The sequence below is a fragment of the Cyphellophora europaea genome (assembly GCF_000365145.1).
Source record: "Cyphellophora europaea CBS 101466 unplaced genomic scaffold supercont1.4, whole genome shotgun sequence".
NCBI classification, from domain to species: domain Eukaryota; kingdom Fungi; phylum Ascomycota; class Eurotiomycetes; order Chaetothyriales; family Cyphellophoraceae; genus Cyphellophora; species Cyphellophora europaea.
Window position 1 is genome coordinate 212,078 of NW_008481810.1, and position 21,267 is coordinate 233,344.

Consider the following 21,267-nt stretch of genomic DNA (forward strand, 5'->3'; position numbering starts at 1 on the left):
CCACAAGAGCGACCATCGAAGCAAGACAACAGCACGCCAGGCTCGTGTCCGGTTGATTCATAATCCATATTCCATCCCTGTTCGTCCACCACGTGTATCGTCGCTCATACATGTCCTAGCCCATTTCCTGCATGTCAAAAACAAAGCAAATCTAAAAAGCCGTATCATCAAGCCATTGGCCGTCCCAACTGGGAAACAAGCCATTGCAAGTGCTTTCGTGTTCCACCGTGTAAAATACTTGCTGGTTCGTAGAAGAGAAGTTTCGGGTCATAAAATCGTAAAGCCGGTCGATCCAGAGCGCCGCGAAGAGCAGGCTCCGGCTGTTCAGATCGTTGAGCTCTGCGAGTTCCTTCTTTTCGGGGCATTCATTACGTCGTCAAGCGCTTTTGGGGTGTCGCGTTGTCAAATCGGTGCGCAAATTAGTCAGTGGCTGCACAATCAGCGCTGTCCACCAGTCTTGATCGCCTGCATGTGAGGTGCATTCAAAGGCATGCCAAAGGGCTCCTGACGGACGGGACCAGTCTTTTGGCGCTTGAAGTCGAAATCTCGGCTACCAGGCCGATCTTGATCATCGTCTTCGCGCCCGCGCTTAGCCGACTGCATGCCAGTTCCGGAGTAGGCCGAACTTGGGTACGCACCATCAGAGCTGGGTCCGTTGGAGCTGTTGGTATTTCCCATTACATTATAAACATTGCTCGAGGTCGATCCACGTGGAGGAGTCTGGTAGTCGTGAGCACCCCAGCCAGCTTGAGCAGGAGGCATGGTGCGAGGGGTGCCACGGCCAGACGCAGCTTGGTGAGGCGAGCCGGTCATCTCTGGTGACAGATGAGGGTGATCGGATGCTGGGTTGTAGCTATAGGCGCGGCTGGCGCCATAGGCAGCCGCGTTGGAAGACATGTAGCCGTTCTCTCCATGGCCAGCGTCGTGCTCATGGCCTTGGCCATGACTACCATCGTGTGCCTCAAGGGGCGCGGCACCAGGAGCGGAAGGTGGTCCCATCTCGCTTTTGGTGTATGTAGGAGGCTGGCCATATCTCGCATCTGACTGAGGAGGATATCCAGGTACTGAGCCCGGAGTGTTGTACGTCGCCTTGGTATCATAGCCGGGCTGGCCTTGATAGCCCTGCATGTTCTGTTGGGATTGGCTTGGGGGCGTGGTGGCCGGGGTGGTAGGCATGGATCGAGCGTTAATGCCAGTATCAATTGAGAGCGGCTGTGCGCCGTTGACCCCGTTTGCCATAGGTTGGGCGCCCCATTCGTAGCCGGGACCACCAGAATTGCCCATGCCCATCACGCTAGAAGCACTGGTGGGTGGGGTGGGAAAAGTGTGAGCACGATCAAGGCCAGGTCGACCAGCATTTGGATTGGGCGCAATCGAGTGGGGAGTTGGAGGCGCTTGGCCTGGGATTGGTCCTGACATCGAGTGGTGATGATGGAGTGGGGGCGCACCACCAGAAGACGAGGGAGGGCGACCACCGTCTATACTGTCCATGCGTCGACGCTCAGTCGTCGCTGCGACGAGATTGTTGGTGCGAGGTGCGCTTTCGGGATTGTACAGCAGGCCACCGATGTTATGAACGAACAAAGGATAGAGCAAGTCGGTGATCTTTTCCCGGTTGGCAAACTCAAGGGCTCGTTCAAAAGGGATCCTACTGTGTGTTAGATGGGAGAGCCTTCAGCAGCAATTGAATAACTTACCAAACGCCTTTGAGGTGCATGGGTCCAATTTTGACCACATGTCTCGTTTTTTCGGACTTCAAGATACCGTCACGACGACCTCGAGTCATGCCTGCAACGTTCAAGAGCTTGGTACCGTTGATGAAATGGTTATCTTCTCTTCGCGCTACGCAGACGCCCTTGGCTTCGACCTGGAAGCACAAGCTACCCTCATCTTCCCACAGGGTCGCGGTCACACGAGGCTTCATACCCGGCGGAGCATTCTGGCCCGTAGGATCGTAGGGATTTGCAGGGTACTGCTGGTTCGAAGGAGTACTCTGGGGAGGATAACCAGCATGCTGAGGGGCACCACCCATGGACATGGCTGCAAACCGTCAGTAAGGATATTCGGGCTGCTGATGTAGGCTGACTTACCAGGAAGCTGAATGTTCTGGGATTGCACGCCAGGCCCAATATGCCCTCCTGCTGACTGGGGCGAGGTCACACCGTTAGGATAACCATAGCTTGAGTATGTAGGCGGAGGACCGTAATGCGCCGAGCTAGGCTGCATGACCGGCTGAGGCTGATACTGCGGATAATGCTGCATGGGAGCAGCGGATGCAGGATGCGAGTAGGACGGCGCAGAGGACATATGGTGTGGAGCATGCATGTCCATGTACGGCGGACCTTGGTTCATAGTGAAGGATACCGGGCTGTAGACTGCGCAACACTTATGCCTCCGAGTGCTGGGAGAACAGCACAAACCCTATTGCCGGCGTTGGAAGTGTTTGCCGCCCACAGTACAGCGATACCTAAGTATAGGCTACTTTGTTGGATTGGCAGTCCTGCTATCACGCTTGGTGGGGATAAGGCGATTCGCGCGGGAGGATCTCAAGGCAGCGAATTGGTAGATATTGGGATCGTGAAATCGTGAACAGTGACACGCTTGTGTGATGCGCTGGTCGGCACGGGCAGCTGCCGATGGCGCAGCTCACGGAGCGGGGACGAAAGGCTTAGGAGATCGAACAGCTAACGGACTTTTTTCGAATTTGGCGTAATTAGTCGTTGGTGGTCGTGACGGTCATAGACAGGTCGTGAACGCGAAAGGCAGCACAAAAGAGATCCAGCCGACTGTTGGGAGAAAAACGTTAGCATTGATACTGGGACTATCGCTGCAACGGATGTGGTGGAGGCGGCAGTGACCGTCGCGCAGATCCCGGCACGCTACCAGCACCAACGAGCGCCAGACATGAAGAATTGATTCCGAAACCACAGAAAACTGCGTCGCTTCTACCGTGGTGGTAGCCATGGCCGTGGTACTGGTGTGTGCAGATGGTAAATCGAGGAGCATGGTGGGCCTTACCAAAGATTGTAGCAGCCGAACAGAGCCACAGCACCCGAATTCGCTGGCAGCAAAGAGAAGCCTCGGTCGTGTCGCAGACGACTAGGCCATGAGACGTCCGGCAAGAAGTCGTCGATGGCGAGGTACAGAGGATGGGCAAGCAAGTTTGCAATTGAGATGAACGTGCAGAGAAGAACACTGCACTGCAAGGTCTGAGGCAGCAGGTTGAGGCAGGTTGCAGGAGGGATGCAAGATGCACAGTAGCCGAAGCGGGAGGGCCAGAGGGTGCATTAGAGGCATTTCTAGAGGGCGAGCTGCCGCCCACAAGCTTCCGACCTAAAGAACTGAGGGGGTGGGAACCGTGCTGACTTGGCGGCCATTAGCACCTCGATTTCAACGATTTGCTGGTCTGCTCCACCTAGAAGGGCCCGCTTCCGGCTAGGCTAAGCTGATCCACTGGGGGGCTTCACACCCAACCAGCAGCCAGCGGGGTGTCGTGCTTAAGCCTGGCAGCCCGCCCCCGGCCGTGTCTGTTCGCCCTCGGGTAGAGAATCTTTTGGGTCAGCGTTGTGCTGGCGGGCCGGGCGATTGTCTATTCTGCAGTCGTGTCAAGGCCGAGTGGACAACGATAACGAGCTCGATAATGATTATTCACTGAGCACCAAGGGATGACTACACCTACTAGTGTATGGCCTGCGTGCACCCGTTGCCCTGAAACCGACCTCCTTCAGCCGCACGCCACGAAACAATAGACATTATACTTATTTTCTCACCCTCCACGAAGCACGTCAACCGCGTGGTTATCGGCATGAGCTGGGAACCACTGGCATTGGCCCGAGGTTCCCAACAGAGTTGATGATGGACGAGTGTCTCGCAATTGCCTTTTCTCCCGGTACGGAGTACGGAGTATTCAACTGGCAACATATCCATCTCTCCAGCCATCTTTCTCGGCTTCCTGATTCCTACGCGTTCCGGCTGTTGTCAGTTCCTAGGCCCAGGCCCACCGCTACCCTACCCATTGGCGAAGGGCGACCCGCGGATCCAAGCCACAGTGGAAAGGCAGCGAGCAGCTTAGGCGAATGAATATTTCGACCTCGTCAGACAGTATCGGCCATACCGTACGGCGGCTATTCTTCAACAGGATCCTTCAAGCAGATCCCTGTCTCGGAGAAAACAGACGTTATCACTACCCTATTACTCAGACCACAAATCAATGCTAGTATTGCAAACCAAGCCAAAAGGTCTCAAAAAACCCGACTCCTTGCTCCTGTACAACGCGGCTCAGCCTTGGGCCTCGGTGGACAATAACCATGGTGAAGCGGGTCTGTCGGTGTCAAGAGCTCCGCCGACGCGAGGCGTTGCTTTTTTTCGTGTGTCTCTGTGTCGAATAGATGAAAAGAGCGAGGATCTCTTCTTTTGAGGTGATGCTCCACCATAGTCGGCGCCGATAAAGTGCGTGGCGGGTAGCCTGGAAGGCATAACGCGGAGTAGGCCTTCGCAGGCCTATCAGCGCTCACAACCTAGCCTAACACTCACTCCGCAGCGAGTCAAGAACAGGCGATGAATTCCTAGCCCCCTCCAACAGCATGACATGTGTCTGTCTAGCGCCCATCCACACCCGAGTCGAGGGCGGCAAATTCGATGATGCCAATGGCTGCGCTTGTCTTGCTTGGACCAAAGACCATGACAGCTTCAACGCCGGTGATGCTCAGCAAATATTGCCACCGGTTCCTGCAGATGGCTACTCCGTACGGAGTGCTCTGGTATTCCTGAGGTGTCAAGACGCGGCTCGCGCTCTACGAAATGGCTGGGATCCGAATTGGCGAGAATGGAGACTAGGTTCCTCCAACACCACCAGATCCCAGTCAGATTGGTATCCCAGCTATGCTTATCCCGGCAATCCTTCACCGCAAAAGCACATGCACGTCATGAGCTTCCCGGCTCCAGTCCTCAAGCTGATCACGATGGCGCTGTTGTGTCGATTTACCACGCGAGACTCGTTCATTTCCCAGCCTGATGATTTCAGTTGTTACGCCGCCTTGAGTTGCACACACGAACAGCTTCTGCCCACACAGTAGAATCCGTCATCCAGCGGTATCGCCCATTCGGACAACGAGCCCCATGCAAGCCAGACTCGCAGAGTTTCGGGTCGGCGGCATCGGCTGAAATATACCCTGCGAGGTACTTCTGCCGGCAAGGCAGAAAATCGAGTGACGGTCGGAGGTACCACCGTCCGCACCAGAGTTGCATTCGCGCCGGCTTAGCAAAGACGTGCCGATTGCTGTTACGAAAAGCAACGCGGCGCCACAATTCTATCTAGTAATTCAATGTGGACAGACGTTGAGTTATAGTCACAGAGCCTGGGGTGTTACTGTGAGGCAGATCACCCGCACGTTGGAGGCTCAGCCTGCTGGCTATTTCTTGCAGCAACGCTACCGTATGCATGCAAGGTCCGGAGCGCCAGGCAGTTCGTGTGCTGTGTCTTTAGGGTCGCCTTGCAGCTGCGGCGCATGGGAGGTATCTCCCGAGGCGGACGCACATGCAAGATCGTTACAAGATGATTTTTTCCCTTCTGTTCCAGAAGAAACAGCGATGATCGACGATCGCTATGACCCGTCGCCCCATCCTCCTTTATCAGGCTGGTGTCAGCTTTAACACAATAACAGGCGGTGTGATAAGAGAACACAGTAGTAACCGTCACGGCTCGCTTGCACCCCCCGCCTGTACTAGTCGTTACAGCGGACCAGCGGTAACTTATCGCCCTCTGAGCAAAGACGACCGATACCATCCGAGATCTCCATTTGCAACCGGCCTGCCCTAAACGACATGGCCTGTGCTTGGAACTCTTCAACTCAAGGGAGGCTGGTCACTGGTAGGGGCAATGTCCACGTTGAACAAGACCAACGGGGGGCTCCACTGCACTTGCAAGAGACCTTGCAGGGCCAGCCAACAAGCGAAGTCCTGCAAGCCCCCGGACGATCTCCATCCTGGCTGGGAAGCCTCCGCCTGAACAGGCCAGACAGGCGAGAAAAAAAGCCTCCGTTCTGGCCGCCACACATCCCGGTCGCTGCGTTGGCATCCGTGGATTGGCCACCTTGTCCGCGATGGCCCCTCCTCTTGAGGAACCACTCACCTTGTTCTATGGGTGATTTTTCGCCAGAGAAAAGGTCAGACAACCACTTTGCTTTCCGAAACCACTTTCTCGACTGTGGGCTTTGTCCCGTTCGTCTGTCAGCCTCTCGAAGGGCCAAGACGGTAAAAGCAACCTCACAGGGCAAAAACATACTTTTGCTCTGGGTCCAACGTTACTGGTATCGCTTGCACCCGTCTTCTCGCATCGCTGTGCTGCAACACTGCTCCGTTGGCGGTCGATCAGTGCAGCAGCTCTGCATCAAACCAACCTGCTCATGCACCTGTTCGCATTGCCGCAGATTAAGGTACGTACCCGGATCCAGGCTGGGACCTCAGTCTGCTGGGACTCGAATGCAGCCTGGCGGCTTCCTGGGTCAGCAAAGTGGGAACCAACTTGCTACCCTTTGTGGTTTCCCTAGTCTCTAGTCCTCTCTCCCCTTGCTGCCGGGCCCCAGTACCGGCTCCTGCAAGACATCTTGCATCAGTTCCCCAACACCAACACTTTCAGGTCATTCCACTTGCGGCCATCAATTGGCAGCTCACTTCCCGAGCTTAAGATGAGCCTCTTCCTTCAGCCCACCATTGATAATTGGCCTTGACGTTGGCAATATTGCAGTCCCAACCAATTCTCCGGCAAACCAATTCTGCGGCAAAGACGGGTCTCAGAAACAATCAGCAACCATTCAATGGCTGGCTGCATGACACGAAAAAGCCATCTGGGGCAACCTGCAGATGATAGCCTCGCGGGACCCTCATCTGAAACCCCCGTCTTTTCCTTTTCTCCCTTTTCTGACCCAGGAAGCACTACTCTCGCTTCCTGACTTTCGGACCTGCAGTGTACGATGGTGATGATGTGCATATTCCTGCCGGCTGCTACAGTCCCGCGGGTCCGGACTGTCAGTTGGTTACAAGGGAGATTGAGGTCGCCGCCTTGCATCGTGGCGGTCTGGCCGTTCAACGTGGGCCCTTTTTCAGTTTCGGATTTCTCTCACTCACAAAAAGGGCGGATCTTGGCCCCCTGTTTCCCCCTGAACATCATGTTGCTTCTGCCCTGGATGACATACGGACGGACCGAGGACCGTTGAGTCCATGACGGCAAGCCCACCGAGACCGGAGAGCATGTACGTAGGTCAAGGGAACATGACGTTGACTCGTTCGTTCAGTGTCGTGGCGAGCTCAGCCCCTGGCTAGAACCAATGACTGCGCAATTCCAGCCTCCAGTATATGACGACGAGATCGTCTATCCTGCCCCAAGCGTTCAGTCCCGCTGAAGTCACTCGGTGGCTAGTTTCCAGCCTCCGGTTGATGACGACGAGATCGTCTATCCTGCCCCAAGCGTCCAGTGCCGCTGAAGTCACTCAAAGGCTAGTTTCCGGCCTTCTGCGCTCCGAGCTCCCTCCAGCAGCTTATCCGAGTGGAATTCTGCTCAGGGGAAAGGCAAAGGGATGATCGCAGGTAAGAGCTGTCCGCCAGGCGGCGGCGAGCTGTTGGCCACACCTCCTTTGCGGAGTTGAGAGCTACCTCGTTGTAATGGTCTTGACGCTTGTAGCGAGTTGAGGACGACGAGGAAGAAGCGCTTAGGCCGATGAGCCCGTTCTTGCGAACCTTTGGAGAGACGGTGATAAACCTGGTGGCACCTTGCTACGGCCATGAAATTGGTCTTCCACGTATGTTTATTGACATGGCCGACAAGCCTGCGTTGTGTGTTGTACGGAGATCTGTTTCAATGAAGCCTCTGTCCAGGTGTCAAAGGCATCCGTGTACCGGTAGTGACGTCCACTGCAAGCCATCCACCGCCATCATCCATCTCATGATCTATCCTGACTCATCTCATGCAGCAGCGCAATGACTTCCTCCCCGTCCACATCTCCCAGTCCACCCCCCTCAACATCCAATTCCGCCCCATCTCGGCCCATCCTCCTCCACCGTCCCTCCAACAGCTCCTTCACCCTCCTCCTCAACACCTTCACCGCCAACGCCTCCCTCCACCGCCTCACACTCACCCTCACCCGCCCATCCAAACTAATCACGCCCGAAAACACACTCGTCTCCGCCGCCGTTTCGCCCTGCGGCCCCATCCCCATCCCCAATCCCAACAGCAGCGCCATCCCCAAATCCGGCACCCTGCCCACCTCCCTAACCTGCACCGCCGGTCCAGCTCCCGCGCCCTGGCCCGCGGATCGCGTCTGCACCGCCTCAGCATAACACAGCCATTTCGGCGGCTTGGCGAGGTCGCGCACCACGCTCCCGCGCGCGGGCGCCACGACCTGGTTGCTGAAGACGTTGCGGTAACCTTTCCCCTCGCGCAGCAGGAGGCGTGGGTAGAACGCCGCCGCGATGAGGCTGAGGAGCAGGTCGTCGCTGATGGGGACGTTGTACCACTCCGGCAGGACGTACGTTGGTGCAGCAGCGCCGGCTGAGGCCCGCCCACCCCTGTTTCTCATGGCGCCGGCGCCGGCGCCGCCGGTGCTTACACGAGCGCGGTTGAGTGCGGCGCGCTCCTCTCGAGATAGGCTTAGGACGCCGCCATCGGCGAGATACACGCATAGCTGGACGCGGGTGTCTTCGATGTCCGCGAGGTTCAGCAGGCCGTGGCGGCGCGCAAAGTCCGCGCCCTGGCCCTGCGCCTTGGCGCGCTGGTACGCGGTGTAGGCGCCGAGCGTGGTGAGGACGTCGCTGTCGCCGCGGGCGAAGGCGGCTTTGCCGGTGAGCGTGCTCATGCCGCTGGGGCCAGAGGCGCCTTTGCTGCCGTTGCTGTTCGTGTTGGTTGCGAAGATGCTTTTGGAGGTCATGAGCGCGATGATGGTGACGATGGGGTCCAGACAGCGGAACGCGGCGCCCAGCACGGCCAGCTTCCCCAGCGCGACATCGAGCGGCAGACGGGCGAGACGCTGGCCTAGTGGTGTGAGACGCTCTACGGCGTCTAGGGCGCCGGCCTCCTTGAGGCGCTCGACGGCGCGGGCGACGCTCTTCTTGGACGGTGCGTCCAGCGCCTGCTCGAGTGTCTCGGCGATTGAAGATGAGGCGAACCCCAAGCCCCCGCTGGGTCCTTGGTCCCACAGCTCGATGCGCATGATTGTCTCGGCCAGACTGAGACGCAGCATCTCCGGGACCTGCTGCTCCAGTAGGCCGTGCTCGAAGCGGTGTTGCGTGACGAGGTGGAAACACAAGCCCGGCTGCACGCGGGCGGCGCGGCCACGACGCTGGCGAGCTGAGCTTCGCGCGATGAAAGATTCGCTTAGCCGTGATACCTGGCGGCGGGCGTCGAAGCGCATGATTTTCTCCTTGCAGGTGTCGATGACGGCGGTGATGTCTGGAATTGTCAGGCCCGTTTCGGCAATGTTGGTCGCGAGGACGATTTTGCGGTGGCCCGGGGGTGGGGCCGCGAAGGCGCGTTCGAGGTCAGAGGTTGAGAAGGATGAGTGCAGGGTGTGGACTTCCCAATTGTGAGCGAAGGTCGGGCTGTTGAGAAGGGCGTTGCTGAGGCGGCGTATTTCTGCAAGACCCGGTAGGAAGATGAGGATTGCACGGGAGAAAGCGCTGTAGGCTGTTTTGGTAGCGATAGCAGTGGCGAGTTTGACGATGAGCGGGTAGTCGATGCGATATTCGTCCATGCTGGTCAGGCGGCGGACGGTGGCTTTGCTGTAGCTCTGGAGGGTGTCGGCGCCTTTGCTGGCTTCTCTGGGCTCCTCGTCTGAATCGTCGCCGCCATTGTCATCAGGCTCGAGGACGATTTCCTTTGCAACTCCTCCGACATCATTGGTTGCCTCCAGTGCATCCTCCAGATACTTCACGGTCACGGGGAACGTCCGCCCCTCGACATCCAGTACTGGGGCACCCTCAAAGTATTGGGAGAATTGCTGCGCGTTCACTGTTGCTGACATCAGGATTATCTTCAGCCCCGGTCGCACTTGCAGCAGTCTCCTCAGTGCGATAAATGCCAGATCCATCTCCATGCTCCTTTCGTGCACTTCATCTAGTATCAGATAGTCCAGACCCTCCAGCGTAGGACTCGTCTCCAGCATGCGAAGCAGCACGCCGGTGGTGGCGAACGTCAGACGAGTGCTCTCGCTAGTCTTGCTCTCAAGGCGAATTGCATAACCGATCAGCGACTTGCTGGTGCCGAGGTCATTACGCCCTTCGCCGATCTCTTGCGAGATGCGCCGTGCAAGAGAAATTGCGGAGATGCGGCGCGGTTGGGTGACGAGGATGCGGATGTCGCGGCCAGCTGACAGCTGCTGTTCCAGAAGGTAGGTACCAGCTTGTGTCGACTTGCCGGAGCCAGTCTCAGCGCAGATGATGGTCACAGGGTTCGCAGCGATGGCTTGGAGTATGTGCGATTTCTGGTTGTAGATGGGAAGCTGATTGCGTTGGGAGAGCATGGCATGATAGGCTGAGCTGGTTGCGCGCATGTGCCAAGCTGCACGGGCTTCATCTTCTGTCATCTTCGATGATGTTGCTGGACGGTCGTCCTTGCGTGTGCGGTATGGTACAGGCTGCTTGCTCACCTCGCGTGAGTATGGCTTTGAGGGTGCCTTCTGGGAGTCTTCTTGAACTTTCATGATCATACCACGTAGCTCTTTGAGTAAAACCTTATCACTTGCTTCAGAGAGCTTCTTCTGCTCCGCACATAGACCAGAGAAGTGTTTGGTCCAGGCAGATGGCAACCGGCTTGAGGCTTTCGCGTCTTGGCCTGGTATGGACAACACAAGGAAAAGCATTACCAAGGATATGTAGTCCAGTGACGAAGTAACTGTAGAAGCTGCAATTGTCTGCATTTCAACCGTCCACAGGCGTCCATCGATTGATGACACAACTCCATCGGGCAAGGCCTGTACGGCAAACTGTTCTGGCGTTTGCGTTTTAGACCATCTGCATTCGAGAGAGTGGCGGGTTGAATATCCTGTCTTGTGGAGCGTGGTGGGCTTGATCCTAACTTTCGGATCAAGCTTCTCGCAAGTTTGTACTAGTAGTTGATGAGGAGATAGACCTGTGTAAGAGCCGAAGTCGATGATGCGAACGTGTTGACTTCCGACAGTGCCGGCGTCCGTCTGCCCAGTATCATCGCCCCCAAACATGGTGCCGAAGACATCGGCCTCTTCCTCTTCCTCGCTGGCTGTTTTTGAGATCTCGTCATGCGCTGACTGTGCTTCGATATTTCGTTGAGGTCTGGCAGCCTGGTTCTCCCGCTTTCTTTGCCCCTGTGCTCTCTGCAATTCGATCTGCATTGGCCACCACATCGACTCAGCAACGTGCTTCTCAAAGAGGATGTCGCGTTCGATGGCCGAGATTTTTGCCTGCAGTCGTCGGACCTTCATGGCGTTCGGACGTTTGCTCGTGTCATCTGGGTTTATGCGCTGCCATAAGTGGCCCTGCAGCCGCACCCATCGGCCTACCAATTTGGTAGGATCATCTTCATCGAAATCATCCTCGGATACCTCGTTTTCATCGGAGCTGTTCCTAATTTGCTCGGCGCTATTACCGGGATCAGGTTCATCCTTCCGCCGCACTTCTGACGAAGGCTGTTCAGCTGGCGTGGATTCAGGTAAAGTCAACCCCGTACCTGGATGAGCCGGAGCTTCAGCAGTCTTCTCGTTTGTTTCATCCGTTGGCGTAGTTGGGCGTTGAGAAACTTGCTCCTCATAGTCAGGAAGCTCACTCTGGAGGAAGCGTCGAGCGTACCAATCCAATGCTTCTGTGAGACCAAAGAGCGTAAAGCTGGCTTGGACCAGCCGTTGGCGACTTGCAAGTTGAACAACATAAGCTACAGCTTCGCCCACTGCGGGGAGACCGAGGCTAGTGAGCACTCGGTGCAGAATCCATAGATCAGTGACAACCTTTTCGTCTTCACTTCGAAGGGCTTCATCTGACGCATGTACCTGTTCATCATTGGCATTACTTTCCCAAGCAAGCATGCGATCGATAGCAGCTTCATTAAGCCATTCGTCAGTGAATAGCTTGTGAGACTGTGACCGAAGCTGACGACGCTCTGCCTTGAGTCTAGATACGTGTCGAGAGCTTTCAGCTCTGCAACGGGCACCAGTGCGATCGAGCAGATCCTGCAGCTCAGCATCCTCTAAGTGTCGCTCAAGCTCCTCGGGAGTCATGTGTTGAATGGAGGATGTTTCTTTGGTCATTCCGTTTGATTTGCCATCACCAACGCCTGGACCCTTGGGTTGACTAGGTGTGGACATGCCACTGCTGGTAGGCGTCTCGGCATCTTGTCCAACAGCATCTACCACCCTGGGTTTGGAGGGTTGTGAAGTAGTAGCAAACCCTCTGGCTGAATTGGCAGCCGCCTTGGTTTTCTTCTTCTTGGGAGCCATGGCTTGTCAACTCCAAGCATGGCAGGGTTGATGAAGAATAGTCTGGCAAAACGCCCGAAGTTCAGCAGCCTTACCTGTAGACAGTCATCACGCGTCTCTGACTGCGTCCTTGTCCAATGCTAGTGGCACAAATTCAGTCTAGGACGTTTGAGGCAACTGGTGACTGGCCGGACGAATGTGAAGTGAAGTCTGCGGGGACGAGGGTGATTCCCCGAAAATATATTTGGCCTTGGCAGCGTCACGCCGCCAACCGCACCCTCTCCGAACTTTTGCAATTCGATGCAGCAAAAGTTGTCACTCCCCTATACCCTGTCGCATGTCTCCCGCTGGCAGCAGCAATGGAAGAGGACCGGGACACCCAGGATTTGGGCGATATTGATACCCAGGTCAAAGGTTTGCGCAGCGGCTCGACTCGGCTGCGTACAGATATCCTCAAACGAATCCTCCACAATGTCGAGAGCACTCCAGGTAACTCTACTCTTATAATAGGGGTGGCCCCAGGTTGACATGCTATAGGTGAGGAAGAAAGCAGTGAAAATTACCTCCTAACCCTGTTACCACATGTCCTCGAGACATATCCTTTGTACAAGGATCGTCTCTCACGCAAGGCTGTCGAGAATGTCCTTCGAGCCTACCTCCGCAACCCTTCGATCGGCGGTAGCTGCTGCAAAGCTTTCGTGACGTTTCTGGTTCGAGAGTCCCAGAAACCGGTCGTCGCCCCGAGCAACGCATTTGTCCTCCTCGAATGGTGTTGTCTAGCGCAAGAAGAGCTGGCAAAGAATCCAGCATGGGTGGATACATTTCTTCCGAAACTCTGTGCTGCCGCGGCCGCTTGTCTTGACAAGACCGAAAACGACAATGTGAGGAATAGTGTGCAGCACAGCTCCCTAGTCGCTGCGAGACGTGGACTACGCGCTGTGCTCCGAACCGACCTGGGAAGCAAGGCACTACCTGCAGTCGTCAATGAGCTCACGTCGGGCTCTTCAACGAGCGCAAAGAACGCCCAATACCTGGGAGTGGTGGCAGGGGTGAGCTTTCGCATCCCGGAGCGCAAAGAACAACTTGGTCATCTGTCCAGCCATGTTCTAGACTTCTACGTCAAGCATGTCCTCAACTCTAAGACTGCTATTGCCAGACACCAAGCATATGGTATGCGCGACTTCTTCTCTGGTTTCGTTGGGTACAAGGAAATGAGCGAAATGCTGATGCCGGCGATCGAAAAGAGCATTCTACGCTCCGCCGAGGTGGTGCTTCAAGGTCCACTAGTTGCCCTGGCCGAGTGTCTGGAGAAGCATGTAGACATCAGCGCCCTGGTTCAGTCGAAACTTATCAAGCCTCTCCTCTCGTCTATGGCTTCCACGAACGCTAACATTCGCGATGGAGCCGGCAAAACGCTGGCAGCGTTTTTGGCACGCGGGGTGGATGATACTGCTTCTGCCCAGATTGCTGCAGACCTTACTTCTGCACTCAAAGCTGCTAAGGTCGCTAACCACGAGCTCCGAGGGCTCATTTCAGATGCGTTGCTTGCAATCTCTCCAGAGCCAAATGCCTCCAAAACCATTGTCGAAAGCCTCCTACCAGCCGCTGCCAAGGAGGTGAACGAGGTATCATTGAGAAAGGAACTGAGTGCAATGGCGTTGCACCTGCCTGCAGTAGTGCAGTCTGGCGACCTGAGCAAGGCGACTTCTGACGCTCTACTCAAGAACTGTAGTGACAAGCGACCGGTCTTCCGCAAGTGCTGGCATCTTTGCTTTGCATCTGCGCTGCTCTCGCTCAGCCAAATTCCTGCTGAAGGCCCTTCTCGAGATTTCGTATCAACTGCCCTTGGAACCCTGAAAAAGATATACGAAGAAATATTGGCAAATCCGCTACCTGCTACTCAGACCGGCATTGTTGCTGCGGCCTATGCACTGCCCGCTCTACTGGGATTGGAAGTTGCAAAGGCTCAGGATCTATCGCAAAGCCAGATTTTCGGCCAGCTTCTCAACACACCCACACCGTCCTTTCTGCTCAACTCCAGGGTGTATTCGAAGCTGAGCAATGCTGAAGACCAGCTTTGGGCACTCCGAGCATTAAGGGGTGTATGCGTGGGCTTGGGAGATGCGAGTGAAGCCAACTCTAGGTTATGGGCGCGAGCTATCCTCCACATTGTTCTGTCTTCAGAAGTCGACCAAAACGTTCGTCGTGAAGCTGGAAATGTTCTGTCACAGACCTACCTAGACCTGCCTGGTCCAATCGGGCGGAGTATCATCAGTGGAGTCTGGGATTTGCTGCAGGAATCGTATAACCAGGGACCACAACAAAGCCCACGACCTCTGGGAGACATCAAGCTGCACCACGCCCTCAACCATATCATGCCAGCTAAAGCGGCTACTGCCCGATCAGACCGAACAATTCCTGCCTCGGTCCTCGAGAAGCAAGCCGTTGATTCCGTGACGCTACTGCGGCCGGAGCTCATTGCGCACACAGAGTGGATTGCCTCATGTTTATCCATGGGCATCGACCCTGGAGAGCTTGCAAGTAAAGAGCACACTGCTTTGCTGCAGCAAATTTCTGCCAAGTTTGATCTGACAAAACTCGCCCCTTTGAATCCGTTCGAGGTTGCTGCCGGTAACGCGGCAGCATCTTTGGCCTTTGTCGCTCCTGACACCATTACACCAATCCTGGCAAGATTTATTGCCGAAGACCTTGATCCTCGTCAGCTGGATGACATTGGGCCAACGGAAGCCACTATCGCTCGTGCGCCTGAAGGTCAAGTATTTGTCGATGTGCTTGCGCAGAAGCCGAACGGATATGTTGAGAACAAAAATGTCAAAGACTACGATATCATGAAGTGGGAAGAGGAAATGCGTACCAAGCTAGCTCAGAAGAAAGGCCCGCAGCCCAAGAAGCTGACTCCCGACCAGCAAGCCAAGGTTGATGCGCAACTGAAACACGAAACAGCTGTGCGTCAGAGGGTGCGCGAAGTGTCCGCGCGTTTACGGAGAGGGTCGCAGTATATCTTGAGCCTCGCCCGAGGACCTCCCACCGATCCTAGCCAGTGGATGTCGACCGCTGTTTTGTCGCTCATGGCGGCGTTGTCAGCAGGAGGAGACCTTGTCGTTGACGACGAGTTGTTCTCAGCTTTCATAGCTTGCTCCTCAAAGGTGAGTGACCGCGTAGGCACCATGCGGCCTTTTATCGGTATAGCCACCCTTCGCTCTCTGCGAAATGCTGCTGTGCCCGAGCACTTCGTCTCTGAGCCGCTGGGCGACCTTGTTACCCGAGTGCTATACCGCCTACGATTTGCGGCAGAGCAGCGCCCATTTGACACCGCTTCCATGGCGTATATGCTTCCCCTTGTATTTGCTGTTCTAGACCAGGGCGGCGTTGGCGAGCTTTCGAGCGAAGATGCCGATGCTCAAGTACTTCTCGCCATGGAGTTCTTGTCATTCCAAATGAGCTCGTGCGATGATCGTAACGTCTCAAGAGAGGACATCATCAAACACCTGATCTCGGCTATGCAGCACTATCCGCAGCATCATCGTCTGATGAAGGATTGCCTCACAGAAATGTGCAAAGCTATTTCAGAAACCATCGGTGAGTCAGAGCTGGATATTCTTCTAGCATCGACAACTGCTCCTCAGTCCGCTGTTCGAGCTGCTGTGTTGCAAGCCATTGAAAGCGAGCTTGATCTCACGAACACGGCACCCTCCGTCAACATCTGGATCGCATGTCAAGATGAGGAGGATGAGAATGCCGAGACTGCCTTAAGCATCTGGGAAGAAAGCAGCTTCTCTATGAGTGAAGAGCTTGTAAAGGTGTTACCTGCATTCCTTTACAGTCCGGCGAGGTCAACTCGTACTGCTACCGCAAAAGCGCTGGCGCAGGCTTTATTGGTGCTAAACAGTCAGACGCCTGTCGTTGTGGACCAGCTGAAGGTTGCCTATGCCGAAGAGGCGAAACCTCTTGCGCCAAAAGCCAACAAGTACGGCATTATTCAGAAGGGCGACCTGGTTGATCAATGGGAGCGACGAAGCGGTTTGGCGCTTGCCTTCCGGGAGCTGTCCACGGTTTACGACCAGTCGATGATTGTGCCCATCCTGGACTTCTTCGTCAATCAAGGGCCCCTCGCGGATCGCCATTCTGCGGTGCGCGCGGAAATGGTTGAGGCCGGTAAAGTTATCGTGGCCACTCGCGGTAAAGACAGCCTTGAGCCACTAATGAAGCTGTTCGAGGGTATTCTGCAGCAGCCTGACAAAGGGACACAGGAATTTGATTGGAACAATGAAGCTGTGATCGTTCTCTACGGATCAGTTGCGCAGCATTTGCCGGAGAGCGACAAGAGGACAGAGACTGTTGTTTCCAAGCTCATTGACACCCTTAGTACACCCTCCGAATCGGTACAATATGCTGTCGCTCAGTGTCTTCCGCCCTTGGTGCGACCCAAGTCTGTCGATGTCTCCTCCAATATCACCGCACTCCTCGAGCAGCTGTTCGAGCACAAGAAGTACGCGGCCAGACGAGGTGCTGCGTATGGCTTGGCTGGTATCATCAAAGGAAAAGGCGTTGCAGCCCTTCGACAATACCGTGTCATGTCCTCTCTCAGAAGCGCAAGCGAGAACAAGAAAAGTGCCGAGCATCGCCAGGGAGCTCTTTTCGCCTACGAGCTCATGTCGCTGCTACTTGGGCGTATGTTTGAACCTTACGTTGTTGAAATTCTCCCTCAGCTACTGGGATGCTTTGGTGACCCAAATGCCGGCGTTCGGGAAGCATGCTTGGACACGGCGAAGACTTGCTTCGCTAGCCTCAGTTCCTTCGGTGTTCGCAAAGTCCTGCCGCAGCTACTTGAAGGTTTGGACGAAACACAATGGCGAAGCAAGAAGGGTGCTTGCGACCTTCTGGGCGCTATGGCTTATCTTGACCCTCAACAACTGGCAACGAGTCTGCCTGATATCATCCCACCTCTCACGGCGGTTCTCACAGACAGCCACAAGGAAGTTCGTTCAGCGGCGAACAATAGTCTGCAGAGATTTGGCGAAGTCATCACGAATCCCGAAGTCAAGAGTCTGGTCAATGTTCTGCTCAAGGCTCTCAGCGATCCGACGAAGTACACAGAGGAAGCTCTTGACAATCTCATCAAGGTCAACTTCATTCACTACCTCGACGCGCCATCCCTGGCCTTGGTTGTACGCATCTTGGAACGTGGCCTGAGCGATAGATCATCGACAAAGCGCAAGGCTGCACAAATCATCGGCAGTCTGGCACATCTCACCGAAAAGAGAGACATTGTGGTTCATCTGCCTATTCTTGTCAATGGCCTTCGGCAGGCAACTGTCGACCCCGTTCCAGCAACCCGTGCTACTGCATCAAAGGCTTTGGGCAGCCTTGTCGAGAAGCTTGGAGAGGATGCCTTCCCCGATCTCATTCCAAGCCTGATGTCTTCACTGCGGACAGAAACTGGCGCTGGAGACCGACTCGGCTCTGCTCAGGCTCTCAGTGAAGTCCTTGCTGGGCTTGGTACAACTCGTCTGGAAGAGACTCTGCCATCCATCCTGCAGAATGTCTCGAGCGCTCGTGCGACTGTGCGCGAAGGCTTCATGACCTTGTTCATCTTCTTACCGGCTTGCTTTGGCAATAGCTTCGCGAACTATCTGGGCCAAATCATTCCTTCTGTTCTCAGTGGTCTAGCAGATGAAGTTGAAGCTATCCGCGAAACTTCCCTGCGCGCTGGTCGCTTGCTGGTGAAGAACTTTGCGACCAAAGCTATTGACCTGCTATTGCCCGAGCTGCAACGTGGCCTGGCGGATGACAGCCACCGCATTCGTCTGAGCTCTGTCGAGCTTGTTGGCGACTTGCTGTTCAGTCTGACAGGCACTTCTGCCCAGGATGATGGTGATGAGGATGCTATGGAGTCGGCAGCTCAAGCTGGACAGTCGCTTCTCGATGTGCTGGGAGAAGAGCGCCGGAACAAGGTCTTGTCTTCCATTTACATTTGCCGCTGCGACACTTCTGGTCTGGTCCGATCAGCGGCCATCAATGTTTGGAAGGCTCTGGTGGCGACTCCCAAGACTTTGCGCGAAATTGTGCCTACACTGATCCAGATGATCATTGGTCGGCTGGCATCGTCTAACATGGAGCACAAAGTCATTGCTGGCAACGCGTTGGGCGAAGTCATCCGGAAAGCTGGCGAGGGTGTCTTCACATCCCTCCTGCCATCGCTTGAAGAAGGTTTGCAGACATCCACCGATGCTGACCAGCGACAAGGCATCTGCATTGCCCTACGCGAGATCGTCAACGCCGCATCTCCTGATTCGCTCGAGGACAACGAAAAACAGCTCATCTCTATCGTGCGGGTTGCGCTTGTTGACTCCGATGATGATGTCCGTGAAGCTGCTGCTGGATCTTTCGACGCTCTGCAGCAGACCTTCGGCAAGCGTGCCGTTGACCAGGTCCTTCCCCATCTACTCAGTCTCTTGCGCAGTGATGACGAGGCGGACAATGCCTTATCTGCTCTGCTCACGTTGCTCACTGAGACAACAAGGGCAAACGTCATCCTTCCCAACCTGGTACCGACTTTGCTCGTGAACCCAATCACCAGTTTCAATGCCAGAGCCCTCGCTTCACTGGCCAAGGTTGGAGGATCAAGCATGACCAGACGCTTACCAGCAATCCTCAACAACCTGGCCGACAACATCGTCGGCTGTAAGGACGACGAGCTGAAAGTGGAGCTTGATAGTGCCTTTGATGCTGTTTTGACGTCTGTGGACGAGTATGATGGGCTTAATACCGCTATGAGCGTCATGCTCACCATGGTCAAACACGATGATCATCGTAAGAGAGCAGTCGCCGCCAAACACCTGGCAAACTTCTTTGCCGCTTCAGAAGTCGACTACTCGCGCTACAATCAAGATCTCATCCGTGTGCTGCTCATCTCCTTCGGCGACCGAGACAAAGATGTGGTGCAGTCCGCCTGGTCAGCTCTGAGCCAGCTACAATCCCACATCCGTAAGGAGGAGATGGAAGCACTCGTTGGGTCTACGCGTCAAACCCTGCAACAAGCTGGTACTGCGGGCTCCATGCTTCCTGGCTTTGCTCTTCCCAAAGGCATGCTACCTGTGCTGCAGATCTTCCTGCAAGGCCTCATGAACGGCACCCAGGACCAACGTGTTCAAGCTGCGATGGGTATCTCAGACATCATTGACCGCAGCAGCGCCGATTCCCTCAAACCCTTCGTGACGCAGATTACCGGTCCTCTGATTCGAGTTGTTGGCGAGCGCTCCCTCGAAGTCAAATGTGCCATCCTCTTCACTCTCAACCAATTGCTAGAGAAGATCCCTACGTTCCTACGGCCCTTCCTGCCTCAACTGCAGCGCACATTTACTAAATCCATCGCGGATCCTTCCAGCGCGCTACTGCGCCAGCGTGCCACCAAGGCCCTGAGCACGCTCATCACATTGACCCCACGCGTTGATCCCCTGATCGCAGAACTCGTGACGGGTGCAAAGACTCCTGACGCAGGTGTCCGCAGCGCCATGCTCAAGGCCCTTCAAGAAGTCGTCAGCAAGGTCGGCGGCGCTATGAGTGACACCTCTCGCGAAGCTATCCTGGCGCTGATGGACCAGAACCAGCCCGACACCACCTCGTCAACCGGCGACAGCACAATGGAAACCTACGCGCGCCTGCTCGGCGGCATGATCAAAGTCCTCCCAGCTGAGAAGGCCGGCGCACTCATCCGCGCACGCGTCCTGCTGCAGCCTGCCGCGACGCCGGCATCAATCCTTGCCCTCAACGCCTGCCTGCTCGACGCGCCAGCCTCGCTCCTGGACAGCTACGCCGACGAAACCCGGAGCACGATCACCAATGCGCTCTCGAGTCCGAAGGGCCATTTCATAGCTCAGAACGCCGTTCTTGCCGCCGGCAAGTACCTGCTGATACCTGGCACGCTCGAGAAAAGCGAGGACGAAGAGGACATTGCCCCACTCATGTCGGCATTGGCAGCCGCCATCCAGCCACCAGGCGATATCGACACGCGCCGCCTGGCCCTCGTGGTCACGCGCACGGTTGCCCGACACCACCACGCCGCTCTGCAGCAATTCCTCGGCCAGCTGGCGCCGGCGGTGTTCGCAAGCGTGCGCGACGCCGTCATCCCCATCAAGCTTGCGGCGGAGGCGGCGTTCCTCGCGCTCTTCAACGTCGTGGACGAGGAAGGGGCCGTGTTTGACGCCTTCATGAAGGAGGGGCCGGGCAAGGGGATGCCGGTGGGCGGGCAGCGTGCCATGGGGGATTATTTCAAGCGCGTGGCGCTGAGGTTGGGGGCGCAGGCGAGGGAGAGGAGGGAGGCCGAGGGTGGGGCGGGCGGACTGGGCCTGAGTGGTGATGAGGTCGAGGATGAGAGGGAGGTGTGGAGTGTGGGGAGGGTGGATTTGGGGGAGGGGGGGTTTGAGGAGTGAAAATGTCAAGAGTCAAGTTGAAGAGGGATGGAGAATAGATGTTGAGATTTGTTCAAGGAGCGTGTCTTCGTGAGAGGGCGGTAGTAGACATGGCGCGGAAGTCGAAGAGGCATGATCGTTAGATGGGAAAGCTCAAAAAGTGCGGATTGCATAGAAATTTCACGTGAAAAGAAGAATCGATGAAGAATGACCCGAAAGGTTCCTTCCTCTCTTGTATCTCATTCAGTTGCCGCATTCTTCTTCCTTTGCAGCCTGACAGCGGTGTGCGATCCCAACGAGGCCACCCCTCCCGGCCCTTGTCTCGGTGCGCCCGCACCTTTTTAGGAACCACCCTCTCCCGTCTTTCTCCTTCACGCAGGCCAGGCCCCATCGTTCAATGA

At 55.8% G+C, this 21,267-nt stretch overlaps 3 protein-coding genes across 3 annotated transcripts; 1 reads left to right on the forward strand and 2 right to left on the reverse strand.

Moving 5' to 3' along the window:
* Positions 1 to 438: 438 nt before the first annotated feature.
* HMPREF1541_04332 (uncharacterized protein) lies at positions 439 to 2,352 on the reverse strand (the record flags this gene model as incomplete). Its single annotated transcript, XM_008718678.1, has 3 exons — positions 439 to 1,648; positions 1,698 to 2,040; positions 2,091 to 2,352. 3 exons carry the CDS (start codon positions 2,350 to 2,352, stop codon positions 439 to 441), a joined length of 1,815 nt encoding a protein of 604 aa, XP_008716900.1.
* A 5,585-nt stretch (positions 2,353 to 7,937) lies between these two features.
* Positions 7,938 to 12,455, reverse strand: HMPREF1541_04333 (uncharacterized protein; the record flags this gene model as incomplete). The annotated part of the gene is made up of 1 exon (XM_008718679.1): positions 7,938 to 12,455. One exon carries the CDS (start codon positions 12,453 to 12,455, stop codon positions 7,938 to 7,940), a length of 4,518 nt encoding a protein of 1,505 aa, XP_008716901.1.
* Positions 12,456 to 12,793: 338 nt separating this feature from the next.
* HMPREF1541_04334 (uncharacterized protein) lies at positions 12,794 to 20,887 on the forward strand (the record flags this gene model as incomplete). Its single annotated transcript, XM_008718680.1, has 2 exons — positions 12,794 to 12,923; positions 12,972 to 20,887. The coding sequence occupies 2 exons, from the start codon at positions 12,794 to 12,796 to the stop codon at positions 20,885 to 20,887; spliced, it is 8,046 nt and encodes a 2,681-aa protein (XP_008716902.1).
* Between the last annotated feature and the right edge of the window lie 380 nt (positions 20,888 to 21,267).